Consider the following 24,398-nt stretch of genomic DNA (forward strand, 5'->3'; position numbering starts at 1 on the left):
TATGACTTTTTGATGCATCTCACAATGAAACATAGTACAATTATACTTAATTTAATCACAGCTTTAAGATGTTGGAAAATAAAAGTTCTTAATGTCCCACATTAAGAGCCCCTCTCAATATCTCTTATATTCATCAATCCCTTTCACAGATACATTCAAGTAAATAAGGTCTTAAGCAGCCTTGGAAAAGCATTAATCTTGAAGGTGGGCTCATAATTGCATTTAAGTATGATCTAAGTATGTAGGAGACAAGCTTGGAAAAAGAGAGTGATTCATGATACATTGTTAAATTCTCATCTCTGAAAGTAGATTAGAAATCCTTCTCTGGATAATTTATGGATCAAATGAAATATATCAGGCACATAGTACACACTCAATAAATGTTTGTTAGATAAATTAATTATTACATAAGAGAAAATATAAACTTTTACACTGCTTAAATAAAATGGTTTAAGGATAAACTTGATACCTGAATTTATTAAACAACTCAAAAAAAGTAATTTAAAAATATTTATGTCTTTAATTGACTAATTTATGTGCATATAAGATTATCACATTAGATCTAAAAATCATAAATTTGTTTATCTTATTCCATATCTCAAATACAGAATTTTTGGTTAATTTCATTTCTCTGACATTATTACAATGACAATATTTTTTTTTCCTTAACTCTTATTTCGTTTGGTATTAAGAAATATATGTTGGACCCCAGAGGTACTATGTATTCTTTTATAAGACTGTTCAGGTCAAAATATATTTGCTTTTTCAATATAAATAAAGTAATCCCACTAATAGTGAAAATAGTGAAAGTTGTCAGGTGACATTCACAGTATATAAAGAAAATGTACATTATACTATTTTCTGCTATTTCTCAATGTCTTTGGGAAGGTAAGGTCAGTGTTAAAAATTTTCAGCAAGAGGTAGTAGGTATAATGACTACAAACGTGAACTCAGCTCTTAGATTTCTTGAGTTTATAATCTAGCTAATAAACTGTATGTTCTTTCACAAACCATGTAATTTTTCCATGTTTCAGTTGCTTCTTTTGTAAGATGGGGATAATAAGAGTACCTTTATCGAAGGGGTATTGTGGAGATTGGATGAGTTCAGAAATGTAAAAGTATGAACTTTAAATGGTACCTGGCAAATATTAGTGGCATTAAATTGTGATTCATACCCATGTTCTTAAAAGACAGGTATATGTTCTAAGGGTAAAGAAATTACAGCTGTAAGGAAAGATTTCAAAGCAATTACTTTTTGTGTGTGTGTGTGTGATACGCGGGCCTCTCACTGTTGTGGCCTCTCCTGTTGCGGAGCACAGGCTCCGGACGCGCAGGCTCAGCAGCCATGGCTCACGGGCCCAGCCGCTCCGCAGCATGTGGGATCCTCCCGGACCAGGGCACGAACCCGCGTCCCCTGCATCAGCAGGCGGACTCCCAACCACTGCGCCACCAGGGAAGCCCAAAGCAATTACTTTTAAGAATTGAAATATAAGTCCCCAACCTCAGGTCTTAGTCTCTAATTAGGTGTAAAGAACAAGATGCTTTCCAAGGCAATACACATAGTACTTGTGTCTAATTATGCAAATCAAGACCTGAGGTTAAAGCTGGTGACGGCAGAGCTTACTACTCCAAGCCTAATAATAGATCAATATTCAGGTAATAAAACAGCCACATACCATTATTTTAAACTTTACTGTTAGATCATTGAGTGATTGTAATTAGTCTTTTTAGAGCTGTAAAGATGTAATTTATATTTGGGCATAAAGACATAGAACACATTTTTCCCATATATGTTAGATCTGTTCTCTCTTCCCTATTAATTACCATTGCTATTTGGAGGACTCAATTTGAGCTTTTTGTGTTCTTTAATGTTAAAAAAAAATTATTAGAATTCTAGAAATTCACAGTAGGAGCATTTTCTATGGTGGAAGTAAGCAAGGATCTTTTAACTTGGGGATTTTTCTTTCATCATGTTAACTACACTATGAGAACTGTGTAAAGAGTTCTGTTCAAATCATCATCCATACATGCATTAATCTGGTACATTGAGGGTACCCAGTATGTCAGGTCCTGCCTAATATAAAGCCCTGGGGATAGAGAAGTGAAAGAGACAATTTCCCTGTTCCCAGGGGTCTTTTCATTGAATAAGAGAGAAAGGTGAAGGAGCAACTGTCATTCCATATGACAGTTGCTAAGACAGAGGCATTCATCGGGCCATCTCTGTGCAGTTAGAGAAAGTGATCCAGAGGAAACACGACAGGAAAGCATCTGGAGCTTGAAATGTGCCCAATTCCTGATATTTTATATTAGAAGTCATTCACTAGGGAAAACAGAAGTGAAGATGAAAGCAGACCACATCCAAGATATAATTAAAGTTTCTTGAGATATTACCCCAAAAATTAAAGTGACATTGGAGAAAACTGCACAGGAAAGAACATTCAAGACCTTGGAATACCATAAAATTAAGAACATGGTTTGAGAGTGCCTGCCACCCCTTCGCTCTTGGTGCCATCAAACCCCTTGTACACATGGCTATCTCTCACTTCTGTCCTTTAAATTGGCATTTCCATTGAAGCCTGGGGCTACTTTTTCCTGAAAAGCACCAGACTAGTGCCAGATGACAATGGTGAAATGTACCAAAGTGGCAGCAGGGTGTAGTGGGACTCATGCTTCCAGGAATTTAACAGATCAGGTTCCAATTGCTGTAAGCCAGGCATGCTGTTTACCTTATATGGAGCAGGGTCTTCATGTTAAAATGTATCTTAAAATTCCCAGGGAGGTTGTGAGTATTAAATTAGATAATTTATGGGGAAATGTCTAAATAAAAAGTCAATAAATGTTCTTTTCTTTTTATGTAAGAGATGTTCAATAAATTCTTTCAGTAACAAAGTGAAACGACCTCTAGAAAGGATAGATATTAGATTTGCACAAAAGAAGCAATTTTCACGTTTGAGTGATAGGAAGTCCTCAGAGAAACTGTTTAATAAGAGTATTTAAGAGTTAAGAGCAAGGGAGACTTTTTTCAAACCATGCGCACCCTCTGCAAGCCCTCTTCCCATTTGGGAATTGCAACCATTGTGGCAATGTCGAGAGGGAAACCGTTTTGAGACCCGTGAGCAAAGCAGTTTAGAACATGTTTCCTGGACTTAGGCACCTGGTTAGGAATCTGGGTGCTCTCACTCACCAGCTTTGTGACCACTGGGCCAATTTATGTGACCTATCTCTGTCTCAGTTTTCTCATGTGTAAATTATGGATAGCAATAGACGGTTTATAAGGTGTAGATTGAATGCAGCAATCTATTATATAACTTAGCACTGTCTCTGGCACCTAAGTCCTCAACACTTTCTATGTATTATTAAGAAATTGTCCATGTTTTCTGTTTATTTAATAGTAATGTCCTGATTTCTTTCAATTAAATTCAGCAAATATTTTCTGGACACCCCAAATTTTCAAAGCACTGTGTGAATTACAAAGGCCTCACTTTGCAGTATCAGATCTTAAGGGAAGGGCTGATAATATACAGATAACTACAATTCAAGGCAGACTAACAGGTCTTACAATAAAGATATATATGGAGTCCATGAGGCAGAATCTTCAGTTCTGAGTGGAGAGCATGGGGAAGGTTTCAGGGAGAAAAAATTATGTGATCTTACCTTTTATGAGGACAGTTTTTATGGGAAACAAATGTGAAAATGTAATGTAGAGCAGAGACTAGAACATGTCTGTTTGGAACATCAATGTAATGGGAACATAGGTGTTCATGGGTTGAAAGAGTGGAGAGTAGGTAAAGAGCAAAATTAAACAAGAAAGGCAGATTGAGGCTATAATACAAAAGATCATGCAGAATACAAAAGGTCATTCTAGGAAATTTGTACTTTATTTTGTAATTAGTGGGGCACTATTAAAGGCATGATTAGATGTGAATTCTAGAAAAACTAGCCTGGAAGCATTGTGGAAGATGAAACAAATTGTAAAGAGAACAGTGGTAAAAAATCTAATACATTATATATGGTAGTGAGACTGTCAAAGAAATGTGAGGAATGTTTTTTACATCATGACAGCACATGGAGAATTCTAGAACTAAATGGCAATGTAAAAAGCCCCTCATTTCACTGATGACAAGTAAGACCCAGGAAGGTTAAGTGAATTGCTCCAAATCCCAGAAGCTAGTGGAATAAATGAAGGGAGAAACTGGGTTTTGCTGGTTTTGAGGCCAGCATTGATTTTCCTCAATTACACTGCCCTGTTTTACTTGGTATCTATGCATGTCATATAAGCCACATCCATTCTATTTGTGAAAACTAGATTTTTAGACCTTGAATAATGTAATAGACTCATTCTGACCTACTCTTAATGACCCTACAAGTGTTAGTGTGCTTTTTATAATCTATATAGTTAACCTAAATATGCTACAATTATGCTGAAGTAGTTTTATAAACCACAAAGCCCTATATTATTAATTATTATTTTTGTCCATGTTTAAAGGAAACATTGATCTGTATTAGCTACAAGGCACAAATGCTAAGGAATGTCATTAAAGATTGTACTGTAGGAAATGGAAAATTCTATCATCACTGTGTGTGTTGACCTATGACAACATGCTTATCAGCCACCAGCTTTAATAAAATTACTTTGATCTGCTAATATTTCTTCCTGTTTTAATTTCATTTGAATATAATGTATTTATGTTTTAAAGTTCACATTTTATATGACTTGGGTATACTTATCAGAATTGATTCCAAGCCTCCCATTTAAAATTACTTATTAATAAAAAAACATTCTTTTTCTCTTAGGTTATCTCTTGCATATGAGTAGTATGAAGATACACAATTATATTCTTTGGTTCTTGTGACATTAGTCATATCAAAACCAAGTTAATTTAACTTTGAAGTTTCCTGTGCAAGTGTTGTTCTTCAAAAGTAAAGATGATATTATTTAAATCATCATACATCAATGATGTTATTTAAGTCATCATGTATCAATGACTCTCAACCTGCAGCCTTGGACTCTCTTTAGCCCAAGATTGGTATCTTACTCTCTTTTTGACATTTTGGTAACTAAGAGGCATCTCAGTTTTCCTATTTCCAAAACAAAACCTTAGATTCCTCCTACTTAAGCTTCTCCCAGCCTTCCCCATCCCAGTAAATGACACCCCCAGCCCAAATGCTCAAGCCCCAAATCCTTGAAATCAACCTTTACTGGTTTTTCTTCAATATCCAACTCATCAAGAAGTCTGGTCTTTTTCTCTCCAAAGTTATATCCAGAATCTGGAAATTTCTCTACATCCTAGTAAAACCTGCCATCATCTCTTGCCTGGATTACTGCAATTGCCAAGCATCCACTAGCAGGTAAAGTGCAGGGAGCTTTCTTTTGTTTACCATTATATTCCTCACCCTTAGGGCAGCGCCTAGCACATACCAGGCACTAGATAAGTATTTGTTGGGTTTTGAAGAGGCTTCTAATTTTTACCCTGCTTCTATCTTTGACCCATCACAATCATTCTCAACCCAACTGCCAGAGTGATCTTTGTAAAATATATTTCAAGTCTTACTGCACCTCTGCTTCAACTCTCCAAAGTTACTTCCAAATGTACTTTGAATGAATAAAACACTAATTCTGCCATAGCCTTCAATCCTCTGCCATGGCCTTCAATTCTCTGCAAAGTCTGGTCCCAAATCCATCTCTCTGACTTCATCTTATATCACTGCTCCCCTTTTTTTTTTTTATGACATGTCACTTTAAAATTTTTATTTATTAATTTATTTTTGGCTGTGTTGGGTCTTTGTTTCTGTGCGTGGGCTTTCTCTAGCTGCGGCGAGCAGGGGCCACTCTTCATCGCGGTGTGCGGGCCTGTCACTGTCGCGGCCTCTCTTGTTGCGGAGCACAAGCTCCAGACGCGCAGGCTCAGTAGTTGTGGCTCACGGGCCCAGTTGCTCTGCGGCATGTGGGATCTTCCTCGACCAGGGCTCGAACCCGTGTCCCCTGCATTGGCAGGTACATTCTCAACCACTGCACCACCAGGGAAGCCCAATCACTGCTCCCTTTTGACTATGCCTCTTACCTGGTTTTTATATGGCTAGTTCATTCTTGCGCACTCAAGTCTTTGTTTAAATGATTCCTGTTAAGTAGGCCTTCCTTGATCGAAAATAGCAATCCATGCACTCAATTACCACAGCCCCCTGTTTTATCATCTTTATAATATATGTTCTTTCTAGTATTACAATTTTTAATTTTTTATCTGCCTTCTTCAGCAAGAATGAAATCTTCCTCAGAATAAGGACTTGGAGTTTTATCATAGCTGTATTCCCAGGATGTAGAACAACTCCTAGAACTAGTAGGTTTCAATAGATATTTGTTGATTGAATAAGTAAATGAGCCATAGATATCATATATGGTAATTGACCCTCTGTGACTATGATCCCACCAGTTTATGAGTATCTCAGAGCACTCTGAATTTACCATGGTTATGAAAAAGGAAAAGAATGAAATTGACATGTCTATAGGCTAAGAGCAAGTGAACTACCTGAACGAGAAGTAAAAGTTTGTTATTATCAAGATGCTAAAAGCAAGTAAGCTATATGACTTAGATAAAATGTCATGATAGAGTCCATAAAATGTTTCACTAACATTGATATATACCTTATATGTCTTTTTCAAACTGGCATCAGAAAAATCAATATTATCTAGCAAATGTCATCTTTTGAAACACATTTCATTTGTCCTGTTCTCTAAAATGGTTATACTTTTCTCTTTAAAAATTGCTCTATTATTTTTACTCACAAGTTCCTTAGCAGAAGACAATTATAAGAGTAAATCTTTTCTTTTTGAAACCTGTTTTCCTAATCTTCAGATAATTTCCCTTCTCTGTATTGCTGCATAAAAGTAGCATCGTTCACACTTTTTTCTTGGCTACAACATAACTAGAGAATAAAATTCCTAATGCCTGATTATATAGACCTTTTAAAATCTCTTTTTAAATCTCATTTTAAATGCAATCAAAAGATGATTTTATTACATATATATCAATTCTATATCTATGCCAAAGCTAGCACACACCGTCTGTTAAATTTCTTACATTCAAAAGAAGGTTGTTGGGCTTCCCTGGTGGCACAGTGGTGGAGAGTCCACCTGCCGATGCAGGGGACGTGGGTTCGTGCCCCGGTCCGGGAGGATCCCACGTGCCGCGGAGTGGCTGGGCCCGTGGGCCATGGCCGCTGGGCCTGCGCGTCCGGAGCCTGTGCTCCACAACGGGAGAGGCCGTGGCAGTGAGAGGCCCGCGTACCACAAAAAAAAAAAAAAAAAAGAAGGTTGTTGTGGAGTACCTCAAAAGGTAAAAGATACCTTTGAAAGACAAGGATGTTCGAAGCAAACATTGTCATTTAATCTATCACACTGACCAGTAGTAAAATACAGTATAGGAAAACAATGTCTAAAATTACTTTTTCCTCAAATATTATAAACATTTTGTTCAAATCCCTCTTTCTTAAACACCAAAATTGATGTAAAAGACAAAGAATAAAAGATACTTTTTAAAAAAAAGTCAGAGAAACAAATGTCAAAAGGGAAGAAAAATATGATTCTTATTTTGAAGACAGAAGAAGGTCTTGAAACATGTTTCAATAGAACTATAAAAAATATTAATATATGGATAGAAAAATACATGGATAAAAAACTGGAAAAATTGGCAGTTTCAAGAAGTCTGATGTCTGAAAGGACTAAAATACATAATATTAATGAAGAACATATTTTCTTTCATATGTTAATTTATTATATGTATGCATATATATTTGAAAGACACTATGATATATATTACTAGTTTAAATATTAAAACGAGTAAGCTTAGGTCTCTATCTTAAGGAGATTTTCGTTTGTGAAGCAGGACAAAAGCTATAACTAATCTATACCAGATAACTATAATAAAGAAGAGTGTATAGAAATTTCGTAAAAAGAAGTACTGGGGAATTAAGAAAGAGGAAATTACTCTCAGAAAGGATCACCAAGTAAGGCAAGTGAACAAGGTGACATTTGATGAGTATATTATTGTTAATAGTTATAACAGCAACAATAAAACTAACATTTACAAACTAGTCTTCACTCCAGGTATTGTTGAATATGACTTGTAATACTTCATTTAATCCTTTAAACTGCCTGTGATGATGGGTACTAGCAATGTACCTGTTTCATAGATAAGAAAACAGGTTTAAGAAAACCATTTCCAAGGTCACACTGGTAGTGAACAGAAGAGCTTATTTTCAAAGAACCTCTTAGGTGACTTGAAAACCATATGGCCCCACTGGATTCACTACAGTATGTAGAATTCTGAGTGTCTCTCCCCACTTACACACACACACACACACACACACACACACACACACAGAATAGCACATTAATTCCATGGCTATGTAATAACTTCACTGGCACATTTGAGCAGATTCTGAAGTAATCGACAAAATTCAATGGTGAAGAATGTCCTTAATAGGGAAGATTTACTTAATTTTTAGATTTACCAAATTGATAAAGTTTTGTTCACCTTTCTATAGAAGACATCAAACTCACTTTACTAGGGCATGAACATTTAAAAATGAGGTTATCATTTGTTATCTGGGTGATGTCTTATGTAGAAGACCTAAAATATGAACTAATGGCATCAAGGAAAGAAGGTAGATCATCAAATCTGGTTAAATATTTAACATTCAAATTAAGGGAGAGAAATTTAATCTAAGCTTATTGAAACCATATTTTCAAGATAAAGTTTATGCTAAGTGATACATATTTTTAACTACAGATTTGCAGATAGAAACTCTTCATCAAACAGAACTGTAGGCTACACTGTACCCCCATTCTTTGATGCTAATTGTATTTCATTACCCTAAAACTCTACTCCCATTTTTGGAAGGGTAGAGGTTACAATTCATGGCTTCAAAATCCAACTTCTGCCACTTGCTAGAGGAGACTGGGCTTATCTACCTGCAAAGTGTGGTTAATAGTAGCATTTATGTTGTAATAGAAAGTTTTTAGTTAAATGAGTTAATATCAATGAATAAAATTAATTGAAATTTCTAAAACAGAAAATTGTCTGGCACATTAAGTGCTATTTCAAGTATTTGTTAAATTAAAACTAAAATATATTTAAGTGGATTTAAATGGAAAATATGAATTGTTCACATGAACCATGAAGTATTGACTTATTGGTCAAGACTGGAAGCTACCATTCCTTACAGGAGAGGGAAGTGGTGAGGAGGAATGACCAGATATTCAGAGTGGTCAAATGATAATGGATTCTAATAAGAAAAATGTAAGTGTTTTGACATGCTTTTTGCTCTCTTTATTGGAAAGCATCCATCTGAAAAACAGAAAGTGCCAGATTAACCTTCATACATTATTAATTTTTCCAATAAACCTAATTCTCACCTCAAAAAAAACCTCTTGGGAATAGAAGACATAATGCTGCCTTGTAAATTTGTTTATTTTTTAAACCAAATGAACAGAAATCATGGATGGTCAATAATATTTTTATCAAAATTTGCTCTGTTTTGTTAAATAAATATTGTATCCTCCACAAGCAACAAAGTCTTAAACTAGATAATTTTTTCAGTGTTACAGAAATCTGCATCTTCAGATTCTGGAAGGACTTGCATCAACAATATATTTGCAGTATTTTTTCTCTAGCCAAGAACAGGTGTCTCACTAAGCTTACGATCCTTGATGACCAAGCCCATGTCTTGTTTGCCATATTATAGTAAGGGCCCACATAGTACCTGGCACACTGTAGGTTGAAGGAATGAATAACTGAATCCATAAAACAAAGTCTAAAAAGTAAATTGTGCCTAGTTTAGGTTTAGCAGACAAACTAGAGGATGTCCTGTGAAATTAGAATTTCAGATTAACAACAAATAATTTTTAGCATAAGTATCTCCCAAATATTGCATGGGGCACACCAACACTAAAAATGATTTATTACTTACCTGAAATTCTAATCTTATTGAGTGACCTGTATTTTCATTTGCTAAATCCGGTAAATCTTGTCTAGCTATGGTAATGAATTAATATTTACTTGTTTATTCAGTCAGTCATTTATCAACAAGTATTATTGCTTCATTAAATTGTTAAATGATGTATTGCATGCCTGCCATGTTCCAGGAACAATGCTATGCCTTGGGGACCCAACAATATATAACACTGGCAGACTCTTACTTCATGGAGCATGTATTTCAGTGAGAGACGGGGGGAGAAGAAAAATAAATAAGTGAAGTATTCAATTGACAAGACAATTTCAGTTATGAAGAAATCAAGCAAGATGATAAGGGTTTAGAGGGAAAGATGGATCAATGACTACCTTGGATAGTACAGGAAGTCATCATTAAAGGATGAGGAGAGGCCAGTCAGACACAGAGCTGGGGGAGAGCACAAAAGGAAGAAGAAACAGCAAATGCAAAAACACCTAGGTAGAAATGAATTTGACTGTTACAGAAAAAGAGTGAAGACCATAGGACTATATCAAACTAAAAAGCTTCTGCACAGCAAAGGAAACCATCAAAAAATGAAAAGGTAGCCTACCAAATGGGACAAAATGCTATAAATCATATACCTTATAAGGGGTTAATGTCCAAAGTATTTATAAGGAACTCATACAACTTAATAGCAAAACAAACAACCAAAACCCAAAAAAACAAAAAACTAACAAAACAAGCAATTTGATTATAAAATGGGCAGATGCTCTTAATAGACAATTTTCCAAAGAACACATATGGATGGCCAATAGGTATATGAAAAGGTGCCCAACATCACTAATCATGAAGAAATGTAAATTAAAACCACAATGAGATACCACCTCACACCTGTTAGAAGGGCTATCATCAAAAAGACAAGAAATAACAAGTGTTGACAAGGATGTGGTGAAAAGAGAACCACTGTGCACTGTTTGGTAATGTCAACTGCTGCAACCATTATGGAAAACAGTATGAAGGTTCCTAAAAATATTAGAAATAGGACTACCATATGATCCAGCAATTCCACTTCTGGGTATTTATCTGAAGAAAACTAAAACACCAACTGGGAAAGATGTATGCCCCCACTATGTTCTCTATAGTATTGTTTACAGTAGCCAAGACATGGATGCAACCTAAATGTCCATCAATGGATGAATAGGTAAGGAAAGTATGGTACATATATACAATGGAATATTATCCAGCCCTCAAAAAGAAGGAAATATTGCCATTTAGGACAACATGGATGGACTTTTAGAGCATTATGCTAAGTGAAATAAGGCAGCCAGAGAAAGACAAATACTGGATGTTCTCATTTATATGTGGAATCTAAAACAACAACAACAGTAAAAAACCGAATTCATAGCTACAGAGAACAGACTGGTGGTTGCCAGAGGTGGGGAATGGGCAGTGGGGAAAATGGGTAAAGGGGGTCAAAAGTTACAGACGTTTAGTTATAAAACAAATCAGTCCTGGGGATGTAATGTACAGTATGGGGACTATAGGTAATAATATTGTACTTATATTTGAAAGTTGCTAAGAGAGTGATCTTAAAAGTATTCATCATAAGAAAAAAAATTGTAACTATGTGTAGTGATGGATGTTGACTAAACTAATTGTGGCGATCATTTTGCAATATATATAAATATTGAATCATTATGTTGTACACCTGAAACTAATATAATGTTTTAGGTTGGTATATGTCAATTATTTCTCAATTAAAACAAAAGTGAAGTCCCATTGGGTTGTAGTGAGTAGGGACCTGGAGAATAGTATAAATATGGCATAAAAAGATGTAAGAAACTGAAGCAAGAGCCAGATCATGCAGAAACTTGCATTTCATGGTGTGACATTTGGATTTTATTCAAGTAGAACGGGAACCACTGGAGTAGTTAAAATGGGGAGTGTTATGACCTAAAACATTTTCAGAATATTTGGAATGCTGGGTAGAAAATGGATAGTTGGGGTGGGGCGGGTAAGCGTGAAAATGAAACAGCATTTAAGAGGTGATCCAAGAGCAAAGGGGAGGCATGACATGGGTTCAGAGCAGGCTGGTGACAGAGGTGGATGAATTGGAGCTTTATTTTGAAGGCAGAAGCAATAGTAAGTATGAACAATTTTAATTCTGAGATCAGAGAGGAGCGGTGAAAGGTAGAAATACATGTTTCTTATTTCAAGATGTACTGATTCTATGTATGACCTGTGTATAAGAATAAATTGATCTCCTATGTCCTTCATTCTCAGTTGCCTATATTGGCATCATCGGTGGTTAGTCTGTATTTCCTGGAACTCACGGATGTCTTCAAACCTGTGCACTCTGGATTCAGCTGCTATGACCGGAGTCTTAGCATGCCATACATTGAACCCACACAGGAGGCAATTCCATTCCTCATGCTGCTTAGCTTGGCTTTCGCCGGACCTGCAATTACGGTAAGAATTGCCCCCAAATTGTGTTTGTCAGCCCCAGAAGATGAAGAATGAACACATTTATGTAATAATTGGGTTAAAAGTAAACCAAAAAAATTCTGATATGTTTCCTCATTAACGTATTTTTCATGTGTTCATGTCATATCTGAAGTCTGGGAAACTGGGGAAGAAACAATTCTATAGAAAACAGACTTTCTTCTCAAAAGTGCATGTTGCTCTCACTTTTTACCAAGTTAGCACTTTTTATTGATTCTGAGCACTGGGCATCCACAACTGTACAGTGAAGAGGGCACAACTCACATTCCTGCCCCCTGCCCCCCACACAAAATAAAATACTTTAGATTCAGAACAAGTACTTGTATTTTAAAATATATGACATAAAGAAATGCCTTAACCTACTGAAATTGAATTAGAAACATAATTGTTTTTAGTTTGCTAACATACACATTGTGAATAACACACTTTTCAATAAATTCATTAATAAATAACACTGGCCTAGCTTTTACACCATCTCTTATACCCCCAGAATCTACCTAAAGGACAAGAAACATGTTTCAGCATTAACATTTATTCCTAACAGTAGGAAATCTTACTTTACTTTTATCATGCTTATGAATGACAGAGGAAGTGGTTCTTAAATAAAGAGCTGTATATGAATGGAGTTTTTATAAGATTCCCTAATGAATTGGTCTATTCTGGTTCAGTACAGCAGCAGTTTTAGAAAAGTCTCTGCACAGACCTATACTTTTATATAGCTATGGAGAAGCCACCACAATGAGAAGCCGGCACACCACAGAGAAGAGTAGTCCCCACTCTCAGCAACTAGAGAAAGCTAGTGAGGAGCAATGAAGATCTAACACAGCCAAAAATAAATAAATAAATTTATTTATTTATTTAAAAAATTTCCCTATATTAAATAATCATAACATGCTATCTATACTATAAATAAATTATATAAAATATTCTCAGAAGATAAAACTGGAACTTAATTTTCCCTAGAACTTTATCATACTTAAAAGATCTCAAAATACTTCATAAATAAATGAGTTATTTGAGCTTCAATAACTCTGGGGTGATTGGAACATTAATGATGTACTTGGAAGTAGCTGAGACTCAAACAAATAAAAACATATTTAAAGTGCATTATCTCAGAATAACAGCATTTGCTGGTCATTCCTCTAAATGACTTATAAGAAATCTACATCATCCAGTCATTTGACAAGAGCAGAAAGAATATATGCTTTAAATCTAGTAGACCAGAAAGCATTTCTCCTAGTTAGAATGTAATACAGAAATTTATTGTAATTGATATAGTATTTGAAATAAAATACATAAGATACTGTACAAATGCTCATGATTCTGCTGAAAAGGCTACTGATGTTTAATCATTTAAATAATTTGCTTTTTATATACCCAGAAGTCTTTCTTCCCTAGGGTGTTTTACTAAGTGGCTAGGAAAGCAAGTCTAACTGTGGCTCTCCCTGCCAGCATTGCTGATCTCACATTGATCCCTTTGCTGACACTGTTACATGTCGTGGAGACAATGACCTTGGCCTCATCATTGTGTTCCTTCTTCTCTGACTCCCTCATTTCCAGTAATAAATTCTCAGTATGCAATTAAGGATGCTTTCTGGGGGATTCTGGGTCAACGCTTTCTTTCTTGAGGCTTGAGAAGTGAAAGAAACGAATGCCAACTCCTTCCACAAAGACTGCCTGAAGTCCTGGGTCTCTACAGGGCCTCCATAGCTGCTGCAATGCCTCTCAATGGCACAGGAAGCAAACAAGGGAAATATTTACAGCACAGCATCCCTAATTTTCCCCATATCATTCAGGATATTCCAGGATGCAGTCATTCTTTTCTTCCACACTGGCTTCATGGATTTTGAGTAAACAACTTGATGGTAAAACAAATCCTGACTTTATGGGCATCGGATACTTCCACACCTTTCTCTCTAAACATATATGATATCTTTTCTAAATTTCTTTCTAATTTCATTTTCCTCTATTTTTAAGGCCTTTCCCCAAAACACTGGTCCCATTGTGTCTGTAGTCATTCTGTTCTAGAACCATAATTCTGTCTCTAATCTTACTACATACGTTTCTGCTCCAACTCCTTTCCCCCCTCTTCCTGAAAGTGGAAATAACAGACTCTAATCCCTGACTTTCAAAGATGCCACTTTCTTTTTATCTTTATGGCAGAGTATTAATCTGCTCCAAAATGGAGTGGTGGGGGAAGCAGAGAGGCAGGCTGAATTCTTCCTTTGGAAATGGCTTTCAGAGCCCATTTGCATGAGGAGAGGCACTTCCTATTTTCACTCATTCACATGAAGAGAAGACAAAGCAAAACAAAAGACCACACATGGGTAATATTCTTTAAAAGGACGTTTATATGAACAAAAGGGAGATCAACTGATTTTTTATACAGGCATTTACATATAAATCATTTAATGTTTGCTTCTCAGGTTTTTTTTTCTTTTATGCTTTGAAGGGTGTTTTAAAAATACCTTGTCTTCGTGATGTTGTACAAGAAACTGAAAAACTTTCTTGGTGTCTGTGAAATGCATATTCTTATTTCTCTGAAATAGTACTTAAATTGGAAAATTTCATCCTTAATATTAACTTTTCATTTACTTTTAAGTGATAATGAAACAAGCATTTTGTTTAGTCCTTTGGAGACTGTTTCTCAGGGAAAATAGCACAGAATATCTAAGCTTATCATAAATCTTCATGAAGTCTACATGAATAGAAAACACGTATATGTTCTCTTCCTTGGAAGTAAAATTTTATTGCATATGATTAAAGGATAAGTATATCTAATTTTATAGAAGAATTGTATAAAGTTTGATTATAGTTTCTAGAAGGTAACCTAAGCTTTAGGAGACTATACAATCTTCTTTAGGTGGCTATTCCAAGGGCAGTATCCATGTAATAATAAGCAATATATTTCCTCTCTACATCTCCCCTGAAGCTGAGTCGCTTCAGAATCTCTTCCAAAAATCTGTCCATGATATATTTGACATGCAAAAAAAAATGGTATTGTTTCTTTTCAGGCTTGTATACAGCATAAATAGAATATTGTGAGAAGATGCTTGTCATAGACTGTTTTATATTTACAAATGACAAGATCAACAAATAATTTTCTTGTCAACACCTAATCCCTGAAGCTAAATTGCATCACAACAGTGTGCCATTCAGAACTGGGAAGCAAGCAGGAGCATTTGGAAATACATCAGGAAGCAGCTCCCCTTTCCCTGGAGAGAATTCTGTCTTTAAAGCAAATTAAGGGACTTCCCTGGTGGTCCAGTGGTTGGGACTCTGTGCTTCCAATGCAAGGGGTGCTGGTTCAATCCCTGGTCAGGGAACTAGGATCCCACATGCCATGAGGCACAGACAAAAGATTTTAAAAAGTAACTGCAAATTAAATCATTTTGAAAATTCATACAATGACATGTAGGTCAAGGTTAAATGAATAGTAGTGTGAGGAGAAAATTAATGTGCTCCATAGAGAGAGGGAGAGTTGGGTGAAGTAAAAATACTGACAAGAAACCTCTATCCATAATCAAGCCAAAGAATATGAAAGCGCTCTCCTGACATATGAGTTTTGAGCATATTAAACGACTAAATTAAAACTCATGAAGTCTCAAGATCCCTTGAGATAATAACTGTGGTGTTGTATAAGAAAAGTTTCCCTAATGGCACTGAACAAATAAATTCTTCTATAATTTAGCATTCATGGATAAGATGTGAATCACTATTTACATATATGATCACAAAGAAAGAAACAAAATTATTCACAGAATTATCATTGAAGAAGTGAAGATGAAATCAATCCCTTAATGCATTTCAGAACACATTTCAGAAATGAGTGGTTACTTTTTTTGAAATGATGAATTTGAGATAACCATGATATTATTCTACATGCATGGTGGGTCATGTCACGTCTTTCTGTGCAGAATAACCTGTTGTGTTTCTATGTCTAACTTAAAGTGATAATGCAGTATGATATTTTTTAAGATGTATAAATAATTAACTTAGTATTCAGTGATTTGAAAAAAATTCCTCTTGATTATTTCTATTTGATTGTTCATAAAGGAGTTTATCATGTATGCCACAAGATTTTCACACATGTATGGTGATTGGTAGAGTTTCATTAGGAAAATTATTTTTATACAAATAAATGTTCTTTATAATTGTACACATACCATATTGCCTATGGTACTAAATATAGCAGATTGAACATTTGAAGCATAAGGTCATAGACTTACAGTCATTAGTTTAAAATAAGATAATTTTAAGTATTTTATAAAATAAGTGTTAAGTTGGTATTGAGAACTGGGAAGTTTCCCCTGGAAAATATGTTTCAGCTCATAATCATAGTGATAATCTTTAAAATGATATGATCACATATCTAAGGCACTGCCATTCCCTACTTTTCTCAGTTCCACATTTTTACTCATATCAACTTTAATTTCACAATAATCTCTTTGGCACAGTAACCCCAAATATTTGAGATTTTTTTCATAAATAAAACTCATAATCTCAAATCTTGCTTTTCTTATACAGAAGAGCTACCAGCTCAAATGCCCAAGGTAATTAGCCAACGAGAATCCCACAGCAAAGGTAACAAAAGCAAATCCCACAATGCCAGGCACTTTGCTAGATAGTGAGGATAAAAGGTAAAAAAGAAATAAATGGTCTTCTTTCAGAGGGTCATAGCCAAGTGAGAAATAATCAAATGAATAATCAAAGGGCACTAATCAAGCTATGGTAGAGGGAAGGGCAAGATACTAAGGGAGCCACATAGAAGGGGACATAATTCAATTTAGGGTATAGTAAAGAATTTCAGGGAAAAGTTCCTGAAGGAAATGATGACTAAATATATTGAGTTTCTTCACTGATGTCCTATGTCCTAGAATCCTACAGCAAGTGCCCTGTTCCTTATCTTAAGTATGGTCCTCTGTTCACTGTAAACACATTTTCTAAATATTTCATACCTAAGTCATATTACTCAGTATGAGTGGATAACTCTTCAGAAATTAGCCACATCAATTCCATTTCAATTGTCCTGGAGGGTTTTCACCCAGAAGTTCCTGCTTACCTAGATTCTCTTATAATCTACATTCTCCAATAAGATAGTTACTAGCCACATGTGGTTATTTCATTTTAAATCTAATTGATTTACATTTTAAATAATTAACTAAGTACAATGAAATGAAATTAAAAATTCAGCTCCTCAATTGCAGTAGCTAAATTTCAAGTGCTCAATAGTGGTTACCATATCGGACAATGCAGAAAATATGTCCATCATCACAGAAAATTTTACTGGACAGCTCTGCTTTAGGAAGCACCTTTCTTCCCTCATGTTTGCTTCTCATGGGTTGGTCCTTCTGCTCAATCCCAAATTATTTTATTGAAACAATATGCTAATAAAATGTTCCTGATTTTAACTCTGGTACTTATTTTATTCTCCCCTCAGACACCTTGTTTTCATGGTTTTAAGAATGAAATGTCAAGATTCTAAGAGTTACAGCAGAATCAGTCACTACGTGATTAATCAGTTAGGTGTCACTGGGTATTGCTAGGCATAGGGTCACAGTCTGAGTGCTGCAACTGTGTTAAAATGCCAGGATGCTGTCACACCCTTGACCAGTATGTAGGAGCACAGAAGATCCAGCAGTGCTCTTTACAGTGCCCAGATTGCTTACTTCTCACTGCTTCCTCAAATACTCAGGAGACATTGCTCACATCTCTAAAGATCTTACAAAAAATACATCTTGACTTTATTGAAAATATGGCATGTTAAGAGATAACTTATATTTCATTTGTACCCGTTAAATCCATTTTGAACAACCTCTTGTCTTTGCAGATTATGGTAGGGGAAGGAATTCTCTACTGTTGCCTGTCCAAAAGAAGGAATGGAATTGGCCTGGAGCCCAATATTAATGCCGGAGGCTGCAACTTCAACTCTTTCCTTAGAAGAGCTGTCAGATTCGTTGGTGGGTGTGGGAAACCACAAAGAAAGGAAATGGTTTTCAAATAGAAATGTTATATTTAATTACAGATATTAAGTCCTTAAAGCTATAATTTAGATGTATAATGTCAAATACATGATGAATTTTACATTATTTTTAAAAATCCCATTAAAACACCCAAATTTGAGTTTTGTATCTAAAATGTGTTATTTACAGTTATAATCTCTGTTTGAGAGCCAACATGCCATGCATTTCAGTATATTTTTGTCTTAGCTCTGGTAGAAGCATGAATTTACTTTAAAATAGTTCCTTGGATCTGTGTTCATTTTTTAAAATGGAGAATAAATGTCAGCAGGCCAGTATGAATGGATAACCCTTCAGAAACTACTTTAGCCACATCAGTGATTCCATTTCAATTGTCCTGGAGTGTTTTCATCGAGAAGTTACCGCCCATGAAAATGTCACCATAGAGTACGGCATCAAGGCTATTTTTCCTTGGTTATATCGTCTAACTTTACCTCCTATTTTTTGAGACCTGCAGGAAATCAGTGGGCCTGCATCAGAATCAAGCCAGATCTAAGCCTTCATCTCTTCTGATTAGCATGTGACTATCTTAATATTGTTTGAGTCACAGACCTTTTTTTTTAACTGAGTTGAAAAGTCAAGCCAAAGTACATCACCCCAATGTAAATGCTTTAATTGATTCCCCGTAAATCAGTAAAAAGTTATTTCTACCTTTAATGTCTCAGCTGAAAGGAATAGGTAGCTTCATTTAATACCTAGTAGATAATTAAATACAAGCACCTCTCCTGCTAGAGGAAAAAATCTGGTCTAAATCATGCCCTAGACTCTGTCCCACTATGAAAGGCACATCTTTGCCACACAAGGACTATACGGCAAGAATAATCCCTTTACCGGGGTCATGAACTAAGACAAAGAAGTAAAACTTCAGGACATATAGCTGATCTCAGGAAAAGTTTTCGTACTGTAACAAAATGCTGTGGCAAAGGGGCACATAACCTCTCTGAAAAGCCTCATGATGGTGAGGATGGGCCATACTTTCCTAGAGAAGCGTGCCCCAGAGTCAGCAATGCCCATCCCCTGAGGGGCCTAGAGATTCTCATTCTCCAAAGGTAAAAATGAGTGGGTTTCCTCACTTATCCATACTCCTCTCCAAGATCTTACATGCTGCTAGGAATTAGAATGTATAAATAAAAGGCCAGTGTCATGAATCCAGGTGAGTGGGTGGAGAAATAATTGGGAGAGTGGTTTTTAGGTGACAATAAGCAGAGAAGGAAAGTGCAAAAAGAGGTAACATACAGGCCAACCATCTTGGTCTAGAGGAATCCACTGATGAGTTACCCAGGTGCCTGTCACAGTGATTTCTATGAGTAAATCATAAATCAGAATCCAGGCTATCAAGTTAGAGTGACTCCAGGGTGTCTAGACAATGTAGAGGGAGAAGGTGAGTTCAAATCATGTGTATGTGAGCAGAGCTAGATTCCCAAGGATAAAGCCAGGCAAGGAACTTGAAGCAGGAATGGAGTTTGAGTGTACAAGCCTGCATCAGGGTTTGTGAGTTTATGGTTTCATACTGGGCCCAGGAGATAAAAGAAAGATAGAATTTCAACTGGGATATTTAAGAATATCATCTCCGAATTTCAAACATGAAGGAAGCCTCTCTACAGCTCTGTACTTGTATGATTATTGTTTCCATGACAAGGTTGGTCTGCCCTTTTCTCTGTTTTAATTAGAATTCCTGGTATGATTAACATTTTTGGCAACTGTGGCTGCAGATAGGGACTACTGGGGAGAGAGAGCCCTGGAAGCTCAAACATGCTAAGCAATTTACAACGATTTTGAATTTTGCTTCATTCCCCATATTTAATTCTTCTCAAATCACACAGTTGTCACCTTAACATTAAGCACTAACTTGGTAACAGTTTCTTTCCTAGCATTAAGCACTAGCTTGGTAACAGTTTTAAGCATTAAGCACTAGCTTAAGCATTAAGCACTAGCTTGGTAGTGCTTAAGCACTACCAGCATTAAGTACTAGCTTAATGCTAGTGCTTAAGCACTAGCATTAAGCACTAGCTTGGTAACAGTTTCTTTAACATTAAGCACTAGCTTGGTAACAGTTTCTTTCCTTTTGCTTATAGGTGTTCATGTGTTTGGACTCTGCTCTACAGCTCTCATCACAGATATCATCCAGCTGTCCACAGGCTACCAGGCACCGTACTTTCTGACTGTGTGCAAGCCAAACTATACCTCTCTGAATGTATCTTGCAAAGAGAATTCCTACATTGTAGAAGATATTTGCTCAGGATCTGATCTTACAGTTATCAACAGTGGCAGGTTAGAAATGGAGATTATGAAAATTTCCATGTCAGTGTTTTCATTGTTCATTAATAGCTTGGGGTATCATCGCAGGCATATATTTTTCAATCATAATGATTTTGGTTTTATTTTTCTTTTCAATTCAGTGATCTCTTTAGGGATAATACCATAGAAACCCACTGGTGGTTCATTCTGAATCCTTCTGTCTGTCTCCAAATTTCAGCCTCACATTCATGCCACTCATCTTCATATCACCAAACCCCAATCATGTTCTGTGATTTACCCTATACTACTTATGATTTTAGGTTATCACAATTGGTTTATTTTAGATATTTATAGTTAGTCATGGCTTATAGTCAGTATGTGTCATGTAGTGACTTAAGTGGAAGGCTAAATATCTATGATATTTCCAGCTTCATTATAAATTTTATTAAAAAAAGAAATCATGAATTTTCCTTTTGGTAGAGTTTTAAAAGAAATAGCATCTAGGACTGCATATGTCTCCTTTGAGTAAACTCAGAAAATCTGTACAGCTTCTGACCTTGCATTTCAGAAAATAAAAACTGAAAAACCCAAGAAACTACCAAGACATTAAATTGTTTTCAATCAATAAAGTAAAAAAAAAAAACTTATATGGAAAGAGAAGTTCAAAAGAAATAAATTACAGAAGGATGAAGGGCAACAAAAAAAGATATAAGAATTGTATTTTTCACTCACTGAGTTCCCAAAGATTGAGTCAAAAATAAGTTAAGTACACTTGAAGAATCAGAGCCTTATATTACATAATTATATACATTCACATTCTTACGATTCATTCAATTCAATAATTTTGAACCTACATTTAAGACCTATGCTCTCTATTCTTTCTCAATTCTCTTACATTTTCTTGTCTGAATGGTGTTTCTTGTGTTGAATGGTAGTCCTTTTTATTGGGTACCAAATAATTAGGAGGACATTAATAAAATGGAATTTTATTTTTTCCATTTTTTATCCATTAAAAGAAATCTCTATTCTCCATCTGTCTGTCCTTTACAGTGTCTCTCTCACTATCCTCTGTTCTACCTCTCCCACCTTGCTTCTTATTTCACTAAATAATATACTCTGTGATTTTGGAGATAATGATTATTTTAAAGTGGGATAGATAGAGAAACATTTTATTAAAATTAGACTTTTTCAATGCTCTCTAGAGTGTAAAAAAACACATCTAGACCTGCCACTGTGAGAAAATAATTTTGTCTTTTAAAGTTGTATGTAAATGAAACCATATATTTAAGAGCATAGAAAAAGTTTAAAAGCTTTAAAATCTTAGGTTTTATAAACCTTTAAGCTGACATAATTATAATACCAATAAACAATTATAATGTTTTCCATTCCATTTCTACTTTCAACCATCATTCCAATGGTATAAAGAAGTGATCCCTAACAAAGCTAACACTTTACATTGGAAAGTGCATCACTACTCTACTTTAATACTAATGGTGATTAGCAGTGTTTTTTTATCACTCAGATCTTTCTCCAGAAAACTAAACAGAAATTAAAGTTATTGCTTATTATCTTGAGGCTTTTAAGTTGAACACTGTAACCACCCAGTGCTCTTGAGATGATTGTTAGCAGTGTATCAGAAACAGAAGGCATAATTTGACTCTTTTTCTTTGGCAGAAAATCATTCCCTTCACAACATGCGACCCTTGCTGCCTTTGCAGCTGTGTACATTTCGGTAAGTAACTGGGTCTTTTTTGTCAAACTGCGTCCTAGAGAAAATCAGAGAAATGAGTGTTGTCTCCAATGACTAATTAGATTATATAGCTGTGTAATAGCAGAACAGTAAACTTTAGCACAGCAGTCCTTCAATATAATGGCATCAGAAATAGAAATTGGATGCTACTATAAACAGTAAGATAATTTTTTGACACAGTCATAATGTTTATTTAGCCTAATACCTCTTTAATGTAATCTTATACTTCACGGGAGGGTATTGTAAAGTACATGAATGTTATAAATTCTAAAATTGAAAGAATTGCCTTAAGTACACACACACACCACCACATTTTTGTTTCAGTTTTTATGTAACAGTGAGTTCTAAGTCAGTGTTGATAAATGTTATACAATGAATTGTCACCATATCTGATTAATAGTCCACTAGATCTTATGTGAAAAAAATGGATTGAAATTATGTGACAAGTAACGTGGAGACTAACCAGTTATCTGGCTAATTCTATGGCTTCAATTTTTTCCCAGACTTTTGTGTAATTATATGAGAGGTCTGTTATTTATTTGATGAATTTTGTCATGTATTTCCTTTTTTTCAGGTATAGAATATAGCCATAGCAGGGGGAATGGAACAGTAAAATTGATGTCACGTGTATCAGACTTTTGAGTTTACCTTTTTATTTGATTATAATTGAATAGTAAAATGACCTTTCTTACATACTTAACCCAGTTCTTTCATTTTAAAGATGTACTTCAATTCCACACTAACGGATTCCTCTAAGCTTCTGAAACCTCTCTTGGTCTTCTCCTTTATCATCTGTGGAATCATCTGTGGGCTAACACGGATAACTCAATATAAGAACCACCCAGTTGATGTCTATTGTGGCTTTTTAATAGGAGGAGGAATTGCTCTGTACTTGGTAAATAATTTATTACTATTCAATAAAGCACAGTTTAAAATGGAATACATGCAGAAAATTTGTTTTGCACTGTAATAATTTACTTGCAATATAGTTTCTATCTATGAGAAAATCTCTGACTGCATCTCCATTCTAAGCCAAAACATATATCTCACTTTCAGTAAAATAATTTACTAAACTCTTACCACTGGCCAGAAACTGTGATTTTAGAAAGATTATTGCATTTTACCCTTACCCCTCCCACAAAAAAAAAAGTCAGGGACTACTATTACTAGTATAATTTTATAGATAAGGAAAGTAAGGTTAGTGAAAGTTTAATGGAAAATTATATACTTTGCCCAACAACACAAATGTAGCATCTGGATATAACTATGATCCAACTAATATTGAATTCTTTAGCAGTACTCTATTTTCAAGCCCGATCTTCCTTCAAGAATATCCTCAACATTAGGAAACTGAGATTGTCCATTTCATTCATTCATTCATGCATTCATTCATTCATTTTACATTTATTCAATATCTGATCCATGCCAGGTACTATACTGAGCATCAGAACACTAATAAATAAGGTACATCTTTTATGAGTTTCAGTGCAAAGATTAATAAAAGTATAAATGATTACAACATGTTAAATTATGTATTAGGGTATGAACAAACAGCTCTGAGGATAGCAAACTGCCCAAGGAAGTTAGGGAAGTCTTCATAGAAGTGATACGGTTTTTTAAAAAAATGAGAGTTTCTTAGGATAAAGAAAGGAGGGCATCCAAGCTGAAGAAACTGCATATGCAAAAAGATGGACATGTGAATGAGCAAGTCTAAGTGGAGGGTGAGGGAACAGAAAGAATGAGAGATAATGGCCAGGTTTCTAGCTTGGAAGACTGGCAGATGGTGACTTCATTAGCCGACCTGGTAAATGATAGAGGAAGCAAATTGGTGGAGGGAAAGGAGGTGAACAAACTCAATTTAAGGATCAACAGGCAGTTGAATAGTTGGGTCTGGAGCTTAAAGTAGCAATGCATGGTGGAGAATAGATTTGGGAATCATG

At 35.4% G+C, this 24,398-nt stretch overlaps 1 protein-coding gene across 2 annotated transcripts in view; it reads left to right on the plus strand.

Annotated features, from left to right (window-relative positions):
* Positions 1–24,398, plus strand: part of PLPPR4 (phospholipid phosphatase related 4) — a gene marked incomplete at both ends in the record, with an annotated part of 36,958 nt that overhangs the window by 8,905 nt on the left and 3,655 nt on the right. The window contains 5 exons of one of the 2 annotated variants that reach the window (XM_079698232.1): positions 12,232–12,417; positions 18,281–18,410; positions 20,546–20,741; positions 22,383–22,440; positions 23,180–23,353. In XM_079698232.1, the coding sequence (XP_079554358.1) occupies positions 12,232–12,417; positions 18,281–18,410; positions 20,546–20,741; positions 22,383–22,440; positions 23,180–23,353 (744 nt within the window). The remainder of the gene's footprint in view (positions 1–12,231; positions 12,418–18,280; positions 18,411–20,545; positions 20,742–22,382; positions 22,441–23,179; positions 23,354–24,398) is intronic. The other variant, XM_079698231.1, reaches the window with a different exon arrangement.

The sequence above is a fragment of the Hyperoodon ampullatus genome (genome assembly GCF_949752795.1).
Source record: "Hyperoodon ampullatus genome assembly, chromosome: 2".
NCBI classification, from domain to species: domain Eukaryota; kingdom Metazoa; phylum Chordata; class Mammalia; order Artiodactyla; family Ziphiidae; genus Hyperoodon; species Hyperoodon ampullatus.